Below are 14,178 nucleotides of genomic sequence, written 5' to 3'. Positions count from 1 at the left end.
GGTCTACGAATAGACTCACAAAAGTGCCAGATCACTGCTAATCTAGACTGATTGAACCCTGCTGTGGTGTAGCTTGTCCACGGACACATAGGGTTGGGATGTGTCACGTGACATCTTTCTTAGTCATTCTCAAATGATGTCAAGCCGTGATGACATCTCTTTCATATTCGTTTGAAATCCTAGTTGACGTGAAAATTTTCTTTAATTTTACCCACGTCGCATGTGCTTCTGTCACAAGACGGGCACCACGTGCCAATAGAAAAGAACAGACTGAACATACTTGTTGTCACGTGACACATCCAACCCTATGTGTCTGTGGACAAGCTACAACACGACAAGGGTTCAGTCAGTCCAGTCAGTCTAGATTTAGAAGTGATCTGGCACTTTTGTGAGCGTTCGCAGACCGTGCATGTCCAGTCACTTAGATTAGATGCATATCCTCCGGTTGCACACAACATGATCATAAGCATTCCCATCAGAATCCATTAGAATCCTTCAGAGGAATTTTCCAGTGCATTCAACCTATTTTCCCTATTTTTGACATTTTTCTCTTATTATTTTTAAGTGACTTTTGTTGGAAAGTAAGTAGGGCAAATTGAGTAAGTTTGTATATAAGCAAACCTAGGCTAGCACTAATTGGCAGAAGAGGCAGCAGGAGCACCTTGCTCAACAGGCAACTTCTCAGCAAGACCAGCCCCCGCGACAACTTTGGCGTTTTCTCTCAACAGAAGTCCTAGCGTTTTTGCACCAGATCAGCCAGCGTTTTTGCACTCGCAGATTCCCGGCGACAGTAGACAGCAGATCAGCCCTAGCGTTAGCAGATTCCCCCGCAAGGTCAGTTTTCAGCCCTAGCGTTTTTGGTTTGCAGATCAACCTCAGCGTTTTTGCAGATCATCCCGACAGAATCAGCCATAGGACCAGTGTTTTCAGTTTTCAGACTTTAGCACTCGCAGAGCAAGTTCCGAACCTTGTAGATCTCACCTTCCCGCAGCAATTCCTCGCCGCACGGTGGGATCCATCGAAGTTTGCAGTTTCAGCTCGGAAAACGCAGATTTCAGCATTTGCGTTTTCAATCCGTCCTCGTCGCATCGTCGCCATCGACATCGTCATCGACATAGAGTCAGAATTCAGAAGATGCAAGATTTGCAGATTTCAACCCTTAGCGTTTTCAGTTTTCAGCCCGTCTCGTCGTCGACATCGTCGGCAACTCCAAGCATTGTAGAGATTTGTGCAATCATAAGTAGACCGCTCTCGCCATAGAGAGTGGGGCCTTCGGAGGAGGGTTTTACGTCTCTGGTGTTGTATTTCTCTTCTCTCTCTATCTCTCAGTCTCATGCACTTCCATTCACAGTGTCCATTCACTTTGTTTGTGTCCATTGCACTCTCTGACTGAAGGAACGGAAGGCTCTGCCTTCCGTAAGTAAAAGGAACCCTTGAGCACAGTTCGGAGCACTCATCTTGAGCAAAGTTCAAACATTCATTCTGCTGCACCTAACATTGGTATCAGAGCTTTGGCAGTGTTGTGTATCACTCAAGGAAAGAACCACAAGAATCACAAGAATTTTTTTTTTTTTTGCTTGTTGCGGTCGCACGAACCCAAGTTCGCTTGGGCGTGTCGATTCCTTATCGTGTTTTTGAAGAGTGACAGGAATCCCATGAAAGAAGGGCTTGTCTAGCCTCCCCTTGTGCCTCTTTTTACTCATTAAGAGCGGACCATGCACTTAGCAGTCGGCCAATCGACGTGAGGTGGGAAAAAGCAACCTTGGTGTGAGCGCAAGGCTGCCAAGGGGTGCGCCCGCGGAAAAGAGCAAAACTGGGTGAAGAGAAGATCCTTCTCAAACACGGATTGCAAGCAAAAGAAGACCCTCAAGAACTCAAGAACCCCAAGAACCAAGACCCGCAAGAACCCAAGTTCCTCGTGAACTTAAGAACCCAAGACCACAAGAACCCACAAGAACCCACAAGAACCCACGACTTCAGTGGATAGTCATCACTCGAAGCGGAATGGATACTTCGCTTGGAGGTGATGAGCATGAGAGAGGCGAAGAAGAATTTTCCCCATCAGGAGGTTTTTCCGACCCTTCCCCTTTCCCATCTACGTCAAGGATTGCACTAACTCCTATGGAGGCTTTGGACCATATGTTTATGGAAAGGAAGTTAGAACGCGAAGCAAGACAAGCAGAAAGAATGACAAAATTTGATCGTGAATGCAAAGAAAGAAAAGCAGAAATGGATCGCAGACACGCAGAAAGAAAAGCAGAAAGAGAAGTAGAAAGAAAGGCAGCCATAGAGCGTGAGCATAAGCAAGCGCGACACATGCAAGCGTTGTTGCGACTCTTTTCTCAAGTGCAGGCACAGATGCAAGAGGTTTGAGAAAAGGAGACTCTCTCAGTCTCTTCTTCTCCAAAGCATGACACACAGAATTTGCATGATGATTTGAATGACAATGATTTGCATGATGATTTGAATGATAATGATGAGTATGATGATTTGGATGACACTGACAAGCATGATGATTTGCATGATCAAGATGTGATTTCTCACAAGCATGATGAGTTGCATGAAGAAGATGTGATTGTTCACAAGAAGGATGATGTGTTAGTAGATACTTTCTCTAGTGAAGCTAATCTCATTGCAGATTCGATCAATCATGAAGAACCGATCTTGGCTCTCGAGCCTTGGTCCAAAGAACCCTTACAGGAAGTACTATGTGTTCGAATGATTTGTCAAAACGCATTGTTCGAGTGTTTCATTCGTGATCGTTTCCTGTATTTTAGTCAGCGTCTTTATGTGATCCCTTTTCCTAGGCATGACATTGTACGTTGAGCACGTTTCACTCATGAATGAGCTCAAATGTTGTCACGTGATACATCCCAATCGTATGTGTCCGTGGACAAGCTACACCACAACAGGGTTCAATCAGTTCAGTCAAGTTTAGATTAGCAGTGATCCACTGATCTGGCACTTTTGTGAGTCTATTCGTAGACCGTGCATGCCCAGTCACTTAGCATAGATGCATATCCTCTGGTTGCACATAGCATGATCATCGGAATTCCCATCAGAATCCATTAGCATCAGTAATTCCCATCAGAATCCATTAGCATCAGTTAGGGGAATTTTCTAGTGCATTTAGCCTATTTTCCCTATTTTTGGTTATTTTCACTTATTATTTTTAAGTGACTTTCCAACAAAAGTAGGTAGGGCAATTTTGCTAAGTTAATATATAAGCAAACCCAAGTTAGCACTTTGTGGCAGAAGAGGCAGCAGGAGCTTCCCGCTCAACAGGCAACTTCTCAGCAGTACCCCCCCTCAGCACCCCCAACAGATTTCCATCGCCATCCTTTCCCTCCCTTGGCGTTTTCCTCATTGCAGACCATCGCCATCACACTCAGAACCCTAGCGTTAGCAGATTGTTGCCATCGCCAGAGATTCACCAGATTGGATAGCGTTTTCCCAGATTCGGCCCATCGCTAATCATCAGCACCATTCAGCCCTGGCGTTTTCTCATTGCCATAGCCAGCGTTTTTCAGCCTCAGTAGAGCCCTAGCGATATCAGCCAAAAACGCCAGCAGACATCAGCTTTGGTAGCGTTTTTGCAGCAGAATTTCAGCCTTGTAAAAACGCAAGTTTTCAGCAGATAAATCGCAGCAGAACCGACCCAGATTGGTTGCAGAAGTCCCCCCATCTTTAGCCCAAGAAAACGCAGCCAAAACAGTCATTTTCAGCCACCGAAACAGTCCCGATATTCAGCGATTAGAAGATCTCAGATTTCAGCAATCAAGTCGTCGTCGTCACCACCGTTGTCGTCATCGGTATAGTCCAAGTTGCATCAGTCCATTGCATACGCATTGTACACCTTTGTGCAATCAAAGTAGACCACTCTCGCCGACGAGAGTGGGGCCTTCGGAGGAGGGTTTTACAACCTCTCGGGTGTCGTATCTCTTCTCTCTCCTTCTCTCAGTCTCATTCACTTGCATGCACAATATCCACTCACTTTGTTCGTGATCATAGCACTCTCCATAAAGACGGAAGGCTCTCTCCTTCCCTAAGAACTAAAAGGAACCTTGAGCAAATAAAGATCACTAATCTTGAGAAAACAACATTCATTCCGCTGTACCTAACATTGGTACCAGAGCTTTGAAAGTGTTCTGCATTAATCAAGGTAGGAACCACAAGAACCACAAGAATTTTTTTTGCTTGTTGCGGTCGCACGAACCCAAGTTTACTTGGGCGTGGCGATTCCTAATCGTGTTTTGTTGAAGAGTGATAGGAATCCCAAGAAAGAAGGGCTTGTCTAGCCTCCCCTTGTCTCTTTTCACTCATTGAGAGCGGACCGTGCACGTAGCGGCCATCCAATCGACGTGAGGTGGGAAAAAGCAACCTTGGTGTGAGCGCAAGGCCGCCAAGGGGTGCGCCCGCAGAAAAGAGTAGAACTCGGGTGAAGAGAAGATCCTTCAACAACGCGGTTTGCAAGCGAAAGAAAACCTCAAGAACCTCAAGAACCCAAGACCCCCAAGAACCCAAGTTCCTCGTGAACTTCAGAACCCAAGACCCTCAAGAACCCAAGTTTCTCGTGAACTTAAGAACCCAGACCACAAGAACCCACAAGAACCCACGACTTCAGAATGATCATCACTCGAAGCGGAATGGATACTTCGCTTGGAGGTGATGAGCATGAGAGAGGCGAAGAAGAATTTTCCTCACCAGGAGGTTTTTCTGACCCTTCCCCATCTACGACACTGATTGCACTAACTCCAATGGAGGAGTTGGAATTGTTGTTTATGGAACAAAATTTACAACGCAAAGCAAGAAATGCCGCAAGAATGGCAGCCATAGCGCGTGAGCGTGAGCAAGCACGCTTGGAAGCCAAAGAACGACAAGCCACATTGGATCGTGAATTCAAAGAAAGAAAAGCAGAAATGGAACGCAGACAAGCAGAGAACCAAGCAAGACAAGCAGAATTTTATCGCGAGAACAAAGCACGAATGCAAGAGATATTGCGACTCTTTTCTCAAGTTCAGGCACCGATGCAAGAGATTCGGGAAAAGGAGACTCTCTCAGTCTCTTCTTCTCCAAAGCATGAAACACATAATTTGCATGATTGTGTGAAGCATGATGATGATTTGATTGACAATGACTTGCATGATGATTTGAAGGACAATGATAAGCATGATGATTTGGATGCCAATGATTTGTATAATGATTTGGATGACAATGACAAGCATGATGATTTGCATGATCAAGACGTGATTTCTCACAAGCATGATGATTTGCATGATCAAGATGTGATTTCTCACAAGCATGATGAGTTGCATGAAGATGATGTGATTGTTCACAAGGATGATGTGTTAGTGGATGCTTTTCCTAGCGAAACTAACCTCGTTGTAGATTTGATCAATCACGAAGATCCGATCTTGGCTTTCGAGTCGAGGTTCAAAGAACCCCCACAGGATGATTCGATCCTTCAGGAAGAACTGATCTTGGCTCTCGAGCCTTGGTCCAAAGAGCCATTACAGGAAGTATTATGTGTTCGCATGATTGATACGCACGCATTGTTCGAGTGTTTCATTCGTGAAGGTTTCCGGTATTTTAGTGAGCATCGTTATGTGATCCCTTTTCCTAGGTATGACATATTGTATGTTGAGCATGTTTCTCTCATGGATGAGCACAAATTATGCGGATTTTTCATGAAAAGCTGAAAAGTATGTATGTAAGGAAGTCACATTCCATGTCTCTTCCTTGGCATGACACAGTTTCCGAAAGAGCACATGACAATATACGCACCAAGCATGGGCATGTCCATTGTGATTTGCCACAGTTGATTGATTTCAATCAAACAGAAAGGATTCGATCTCATTGTTTGCATGTGTTTGATGAACGGGTTGTCACTCCGTCTATTTGTTCATCTACATTGCATGCACAGTCTTTAGAGAAGACAAGATTTTTTTCCTTCACTTTACATGGAATGGGTATGTTGATAGTTTTGTGTTGGAGATGGTTTCATGAATTTTCAGCCATGGAGATTCTTGAAGAAGGTGGACCTACGTCCATAGAAGAAGTGGACGCATCGAAGGAGACACGGAAGACTTTGTGTCGCTTTCGGCGCGGCCCAAAGAAGCAAGCTTTGCAGACCTTTATGAAGTTCAAGTACCGCACGACCCACACATCAGAGTGGGCCGGCGAAGAGTCCCTTCCAGGATTCTGGATGCTATTAACGATCTCCCTCGACGCCATACAGTTCGGTACCAGTACCTCACTTTGAAAAGGAGGGGATGTCACGCAACACATCCCAACCCTATGTGTCCGTGGACAAGCTACACCACAACAGGGTTCAATCAGTTCAGTCAAGTTTAGATTAGCAGTGATCTGGCACTTTTGTGAGTCTATTCGTAGACCGTGCATGCCCAGTCAATTAGCATAGATGCATATCCTCCGGTTGCACACAACATGATGATCGTAATTCCCATCAGAATCCATTAGCATCAGTTAGGGGAATTTTCTAGTGCATTTAGCCTATTTTTCCTATTTTTGGTTATTTTCACTTATTATTTTTAAGTGACTTTTCAACAAAAGTAGGTAGGGCAATTTTGCTAAGTTAATATATAAGCAAACCCAAGTTAGCACTTTGTGGCAGAAGAGGCAGCAGGAGCTTCCCGCTCAACAGGCAACTTCTCAGCAGTACCCCCCCTCAACACCCCCAACAGATTTCCATCGCCATCCTTTCCCTCCCTTGGCGTTTTCCTCATTGCAGACCATCGCCATCACACTCAGAGCCCTAGCGTTAGCAGATTGTTGCCATCGCCAGAGATTCACCAGATTGGATAGCGTGTTCCCAGATTCAGCCCATCGCTAACCATCAGCACCATTCAGCCCTGGCGTTTTCTCACTGCCATAGCCATCGTTTTTTCAACCTTAGCAGAGCCCTAGCGATATCAGCCAAAAACGCCAGTTGACATCAGCTTTGGTAGCGTTTTTGCAGCAAAATTTCAGCCTTGTAAAAACGCAAGTTTTCAGCAGATAAATCGCAGCAGAACCGACTCAGATTGGTTGCAGAAGTCCCCCCATCTTTAGCCCAAGAAAACGCGGCCAAAACAGTTATTTTCAGCCACCGAAACAGTCCCGATATTCAGCGATTAGAAGATCTCAGATTTCAACCATCAAGTCGTCGTCGTCACCACCGTCGTTGTCATCGGTATAGTCCATGTTGCATCAGTCCATTGCATACGCATTGTACACCTTTGTGCAATCAAAGTAGACCACTCTCGACGAGAGTGGGGCCTTCGGAGGAGGGTTTTAGAACCTCTCGGGTGTCGTATCTCTTCTCTCTCCTTCTATCAGTCTCATTCACTTGCACGCACAATATCCTCTCACTTTGTTCGTGATCATAGCACTCTCCATAAAGACGGAAGGCTCTCTCCTTCCCTAAGAACTAAAAGGAACCTTGAGCAAATAAAGATCACTAATCTTGAGAAAATACAACATTCATTCCGCTGCACCTAACAAATGTATACGGATTTTTCATGAAAAGCTGAAAAGTATGCATTCACGGAAGTCACAGTCCATGTCTCTTCCTTGGCATGACACATTTGTAGAAAGAGCTCAAGAAAGTATGAGCACCAAGCATGGGCATTTCCGTTGTGAATTACCATAGTTGATTGATTTAGATCAAAAGAGAAAGATTCGATCTTAGTGTTTGCGTGTGTGTGGTGAACGGTTTGGCACTCCGTCTCTTTGTTCATCTACATTGCATGCACAGTCTTTAGAAAGGAAAAGGTTTTTTCCAGTCACTTTACATGAAATGGGTATGTTCATGTTTTTGTGTTGAAAGTGGTTTCAAGAATTTTCAGCCATGGCGATTCTTGAAGATGGTAGACGCATGACTATAGACGAATTTGAAGCATTGAAGGAGACTCAGGAGACTTTGTGTCGCTTTCGGCGCGGCCCAAAGAAGCAAGCGTTGTAGACCTTTATGAAGTTCAAGTACCGCATGACCCACACATTAGAGTGGGCCGACGAAGAGTCCCTTCCAGGATTCCTGATGCTATTGGCGATCTCCCTCGACGCCATACAGTTCGGTACCGGTACCTCACTTTGAAAAGGAGGGGATGTCACGTGACACATCCAACCCTATGTGTCCGTGGACAAACTACAACACGACAAAGGTTCAGTCAGTCTAGATTTAGAAGTGATCTGACACTTTTGTGAGTCTGTTCGCAGACCGTGCATGACCAGTCACTTAGATTAGATGCATATCCTCCGGTTGCACACAGCATGATCATAAGCATTCCCATCAGAATCCATTAGAATCCTTGAGAGGAATTTTCGAGTGCATTTAACCTATATTCCCTATTTTTGACATTTTTCACTTATTATTTTTAAGTGACTTTTGTTGGAAAGTAGATAGGGCAAATTGAGTAAGTTTGTATATAAGCAAACCTAGGTTAGCACTAATTGGTAGAAGAGGCAACAGGAACACCTTGCTCAACAGGCAACTTCTCAGCAAGACCAACCCCGCGATAACTCTGGCGTTTTCTCTCAACAGAAGGCCTAGCGTTTTTGCACCAGATCAGCCAGCGTGTTTGCACTCGCAGATTCCCGACGACAGTAGATAGCAGATTAGCCCTAGCGTTAGCAGATTCCCCCGCAAGGTCATTTTTCAGCCCTAGCGTTTTTGGTTTGCAAATCAACCTCAACGTTTTTGCAGATCATCGCGACAGAATCAGCCATAGGACCAGCTTTTTCAGTTTTCAGCCTTTAGCACTCGCAGAACAAGTTCCGAACCTCGTAGATCTCACCCTTCTCTCGTCGCACGGTGGGATCCATCGAAGTTTGCAGTTTCAGCCCGTAAAGCGCAGATTTCAGCATCTGTGTTTTCAGCGCATCGTCGTCGCATCGTCGCCATCGACATCGTCACCGACATAGAGTCAGAATTCAGCAGATACAAGATTTACAGATTTCAGCCCTTAGCATTTTCAGTTTTCAGCCCGTCTCGTCGTCATCCTCATCATCGTCGATATCCTTGGCAAGTTCAAGCATTGTAGAGATTTGTGCAATCATAAGTAGACCGCTCTCGCCATAGAGAGTGGGGCCTTCGGAGGAGGGTTTTACAACGTCTCTGGTGTCGTACTTCTCTTCTCTCTCTATCTCTCAGTCTCATGCACTTCCATTCACAGTGTCCATTCACTTTGTTTGTGTCCATTGCACTCTCTCACTAAAGGAACGGAAGGCTCTCCCTTTCGTAAGTAAAAGGAACCCTTGAGCACAGTTCGGAGCACTCATCTTGAGCAAAGTTCAAACATTCATTCCGCTGCACCTAACATTGATATCAAAGCTTTGGCAGTGTTTTGTATCACTCAAGGAAAGAACCACAAGAATCACAAGAATTTTTTTTTTCCTTGTTGGGGTCGCACGAGCCCAAGTTCGCTTGGCCGTGTCGATTCCTAATCGTGTTTTTGCAGAGTGACAGGAATCCCAAGAAAGAAGGGCTTGTCCAGCCTCCCCTTGTGTCTCTTTTCACTCATTGAGAGTGGATCGTGTACTTAGCGTAGTAAAATTAGCCATCACACCCAGACTGCACTGATCTTCCACGGGTGTCTTGATGCACTAAAGTTACATACCCATGCAATCTCATCCAGTTGGGAATATTCAGTAGTTGGCACATCACAATGCAACACAAATGCTTACATATGCATGGTACAAGACGCAACAAACAGCGCTGCTGAGCGCTTCCCCAAGACAAACGGTCTGTGGTATGAAGCTAGTCAACGATTACCTCGTCACTCCCCCTGCAAATAGCCTAAGAAGGTCCAGGCCATGAGCTTAGAGGAATGTACAACCAAACGCGTCCCAAATCGCAGTCTGCGTCACTTGGAGGTTCAAGCATGCAAGTGAACGCTCCCCAGGCGTCGGCCTGCGTCGTTTGGAGGTTTTCTAGCATACAACGGAACGCTCCCCTGACATCGGTCTGCGTCGTCCCAAAGTTTTTAAACATACAACGAAACGCTCCCCAAGCATTGGTCTGCGTCGTTCCGTGGTTCAAACAATACCAAAACAGTATTTCTCACTTCTCCACCCAGGAGTAAAATCACCAATCATTGAAACCAGTATTTAAAACCAGAGTCAAACAATTCAAATTGGCACCAAGACAGGTTAAAAACAAATAGCACACTCTGTGTGTAGATGCTCTGTAGAGTGAGGGCCCAAGGGCTCCTTATAAACAGTACAAGGGTTGCCTAAAAGCAGAGCCCCAAAAGCAGTTCTTTCAAAAGCACTAAACCCGAGAAGCATCTGTTCCCAAAAGCTAGCGTCGGAGACTCCAAAAGCAGCCAGTGTAATTTGTGAAAATCCGTACAGCTTGCCACGTGGCATCAGCAGCGCAAAACGCGGAAAAACCTGTCCTACCACGTCATCATTCGTACGGATTGCCACGTCAACTTGTCAGGGCATTTGTGGAAAACCTCCTCAGAGTTCAAGCTTTGGGTTCTTTGAGTTGGTCGGTTCAGTCTCTCTTGTCCACTTGGCCATTTCTCCTCCAGTTGGGCATGCCACATCATCACTTTGTGACAGGATCACCTTTATAGATATAGGAATTTTGTAACTAGACGGAAGTATATAGTGATCAGTTGCACTTCCGGTCTAGATGTGGAAACCCTAAGTAACCTAACCCTAAAACCCGTCACATGTCAAAACTCAACCTCCTTGTCTCGAGTTTTCGAAATCCAAGCTTAAAGCTCTGTTAACTCTCTTAACCAATCTCTTATGGATACTTGATTTGAGTCTAATTGCTTGACTCTTGACGCACTTGAAAGTTGAATCTTTCAACTTCAATGTTCTTACTTACAGTGAAGTCTGACTTCTTATAAATGTGTACTCTCTGAGGTTTAGAGTAGAGAGGTCTAGCCGAAACATACAGCTCTCTAAAAACAACCAGACGTACAATCACTTTTTAAAGTCTGCTTCAACCCGGACTAATGTCAAATGGGAGTAATCAGACATGTCCACCCTTGGCCAGTCATTGACAACAAACTAGCCATACAAGCTAGTTAGAAACCCTTTGTCACCTCTAATGTAAGAGGCAACACTATTAACTGCTTGTGATGCAGAAAACGTATAGACACTGAATTACAAATGTGCAGAAGACCACATTTGTAGAAGAGCACACTGAATTACAAATGTACACGTTTCTGCAGAAGAGCACACGTGCATGCACATGTAATGCACACCCACACAGATGTACACGTGTCTGCAGAAGAGCACACATGTCCGCACATGTAATGTAAACTTAAGTACATTTTCACACACACCAACTTGAGGTTTCCAATCCCTTTGCGGACTTTACACCCACCCTCGCCGCAAATGGCACAGATACCTTGAGACAAACGTGCGAGGAAAAGGACAGAGCTAGCATCACCTGTAAAACCTCACTCAGGGTTCTTGCTGACTTCGGTGCGTTAAAGAGGGCAGGGCTAGTTTTCTAGAGTAGCTCACAAGCACTTCTCTATCTGGACCACAAAGTGTGCTTTGGATCGTGCTGCTCGTTTTGCAGAGTCAGCTCAATTCCAATTGCTGTGTCCAGCAACAGTTTATATTTTTGTCTCATTACAAGCTTCAAGATCTTGCTTTGTACTTTGACATGAAAAGAATTTAAAATCTTGGCTTATGGTTTGCAATGTCTATTCAAATTTCTTCTCTAAATTTGAAACTGTTGTTTTGTTATCATAGTATGTGAATATGCGTACTCACTTTCTCAAAGCTTGGATCCAAATAGCGAAAAAAGGGGAGTTCTGCAGTTTAAGACAGGATTGATTGCAGTGATTAAGGTATTTGGTATATTGCAAACTGTTTTGTTACTTAATTGTTTACTCGGTGCTAGGTTATTTGTTCTTCAAAACATACCTCTGTTTTTTTCAATTGCAGCAAAAGCTAGCAAAGAAAGATGGCACCACTTTTGATCGGTGGCAAGACATTGCGACTGTTGAAAAGTTCTACAACGATTACCGAGAAAAGCACCATCTTGATGATCTGCAAGGCGATGGGGGTGTGGATTCGGTTGAGTATGTCATGGCTTTAAGCAAATCATTACCCCTTTTTTTTAAGTTCTGAAGTTAAGACGAGCAGGAGCTTCCTGAAAGTAGGAACGACTCGTTGTTTACCCTTTTTCAATGCTTAAAGGGTCGATTGTACAATATATGAAAAGCAAATACAGATTGTTCTTTTACTGGTGCATCAAACTTAAAACGAGCCTGCGGGTATGACAGTAAACTAAAAGCATAGACAAAAGCATCTACTGTCCATGAAAGTTTTGTGGGCCATAATAAGCTTGATAGATGACCATGACAGCATTCTTTCTCAAAAGATAGCTGTGTTTGTGTGCTTTTGGTTTGGTTGTATAAATTTGCGTGTTGGTTTTCTACTGTTCATGGAATTGCACATGCGGGCCATGTTTAAGGTAAACTTGCTATATTCATGAGCATGAGAGTATCTTTTTCTCAAAAGCTAGGTATTTTCATGTGCTTCTTGTTTGGGTGAAAGAATTTGCGTTGCTGTGTCCATGTTTAATCTGGTTTGTGAAGCCTTGGCAATTATATTCAAAGCCTTGAATAGTCTGAAAATATTTGATGGTTTCGTAAACATGGTTGTTCAATTAATTTGGTTTTCAGGTTTCAGGATGCACAGCTTCGAAGTCGGGTATATACAGTGCTGAGAGTGTTAAAAGATTGCGTGTATGCGCTTGCACGGGATAGTTCCATTGATCCTGACACAATAATTCCTCCTAAGGCAAGTTCGGTCTTCCTTTGAGTTTTTTATTGCTAGGATCTCTATGAAGACATTCATTTCTTGAGTAGGTGCTTAGGGTTTTTTTGCAAGGTTGTCTAGTGGTTTTTGAGTTTGCAATTTATCTCTCTTATTGTAATTATTGCTCAACAAACACATCATGTCAGATGCATCATGTGCTAAAATGCTATGTCATAGCTCGAAAGAAACTCCAATACCAGCATTATAATAATGCCTATTGTGCTCCTTCCTAATAGTATGTCGTGGTAGCACTGAATGCTACTAGAGATGGCTTAAAATGGGAGAAACTAGACTTATGAAGCATACACTATTTGTCTCATACCGTGGAGGCTTACACCTCTTGCACAGAGTAGGGGTGTAATTCTGAAGATTAAATACGCAAATTGTTTTTATATTAGGGATATTGTAAGGAGAGGTGGGCAGGGTGGTTCAGAAAACCTGGGGAAGGGCAGGAGGTATGGGTTTGATTACCATTGTCTGTAATCAATAGATGGGGCAAGGGATGCCAGTGGGTCATGGCTACAGCCCTTGAGAGTGCTCTGCCTTGATTATTTGGACTCGTGTCTTGAATTTCAGGTGGCTGTTACCGGAGGGCACCATGTGCCAACTTGTAAAGAATAGACTGGAATAGACTTCTAGCACTTAAAAACGAGAGAGAGAGAGAGAGAGAGAGAGAGAAGAGAGAGAGAGAGAGAGAGAGAGAGAGAGAGAGAGAGAGAGAGAGAGAGAGAGAGAGAGAGAGAGAGAGAGAGAGAGAGAGAGAGAGAGAGAGAGAGAGAGAGAGAGAGAGAGAGAGAGAGAAGAGAGAGAGAGAGAGAGAGAGAGAGAGAGAGAGAGAGAGAGAGAGAGAGAGAGAGAGAGAGAGAGAGAGAGAGAGAGAGAGAGAGAGAGAGAGAGAGAGAGAGAGAGAGAGAGAGAGAGAGAGAGAGAGAGAGAGAGAGAGAGAGAGAGAGAGAGAGAGAGAGAGAGAGTGAGAGAGAGAGAGAGAGAGAGAGAGAGAGAGAGAGAGAGAGAGAGAGAGAGAGAGAGAGAGAGAGAGAGAGAGAGAGAGAGAGAGAGAGAGAGAGAGAGAGAGAGAGAGAGAGAGAGAGAGAGAGAGAGAGAGAGAGAGAGAGAGAGAGAGAGAGAGAGAGAGAGAGAGAGAGAGAGAGAGAGAGAGAGAGAGAGAGAGAGAGAGAGAGAGAGAGAGAGAGAGAGAGAGAGAGAGAGAGAGAGAGAGAGAGAGAAGAGAGAGAGAGAGAGAGAGAGAAGAAGAGAGAGAGAGAAGAGAGAGAGAGAGAGAGAGAGAGAGAGAGAGAGGAGAGAGAGAGAGAGAAGAGAGAGGAGAGAAGAGAGAGAGAGAGAGAGAGAGAGAGAAGAGGAGAGAGAGAGAGAGAGAGAGAG

At 44.5% G+C, this 14,178-nt stretch overlaps 1 protein-coding gene across 1 annotated transcript in view; it reads left to right on the top strand.

Annotated features, from left to right (window-relative positions):
• LOC147424445 (callose synthase 10-like) overlaps nucleotides 1–14,178 on the top strand; it is a 203,621-nt gene that overhangs the window by 24,071 nt on the left and 165,372 nt on the right. Inside the window, exons 2-4 of the mRNA XM_086499522.1 lie at nucleotides 11,722–11,819; nucleotides 11,917–12,053; nucleotides 12,660–12,777. Coding sequence (XP_086355648.1) covers nucleotides 11,722–11,819; nucleotides 11,917–12,053; nucleotides 12,660–12,777 — 353 coding nt within the window. The remainder of the gene's footprint in view (nucleotides 1–11,721; nucleotides 11,820–11,916; nucleotides 12,054–12,659; nucleotides 12,778–14,178) is intronic.

The sequence above is a fragment of the Adiantum capillus-veneris genome, chromosome 25 (genome assembly GCF_014529385.1).
Source record: "Adiantum capillus-veneris isolate H3 chromosome 25, ASM1452938v2, whole genome shotgun sequence".
NCBI classification, from domain to species: domain Eukaryota; kingdom Viridiplantae; phylum Streptophyta; class Polypodiopsida; order Polypodiales; family Pteridaceae; genus Adiantum; species Adiantum capillus-veneris.
Note: the sequence above shows the minus strand (reverse complement) of the source record. Positions and strands in the feature narration are given on the sequence as shown.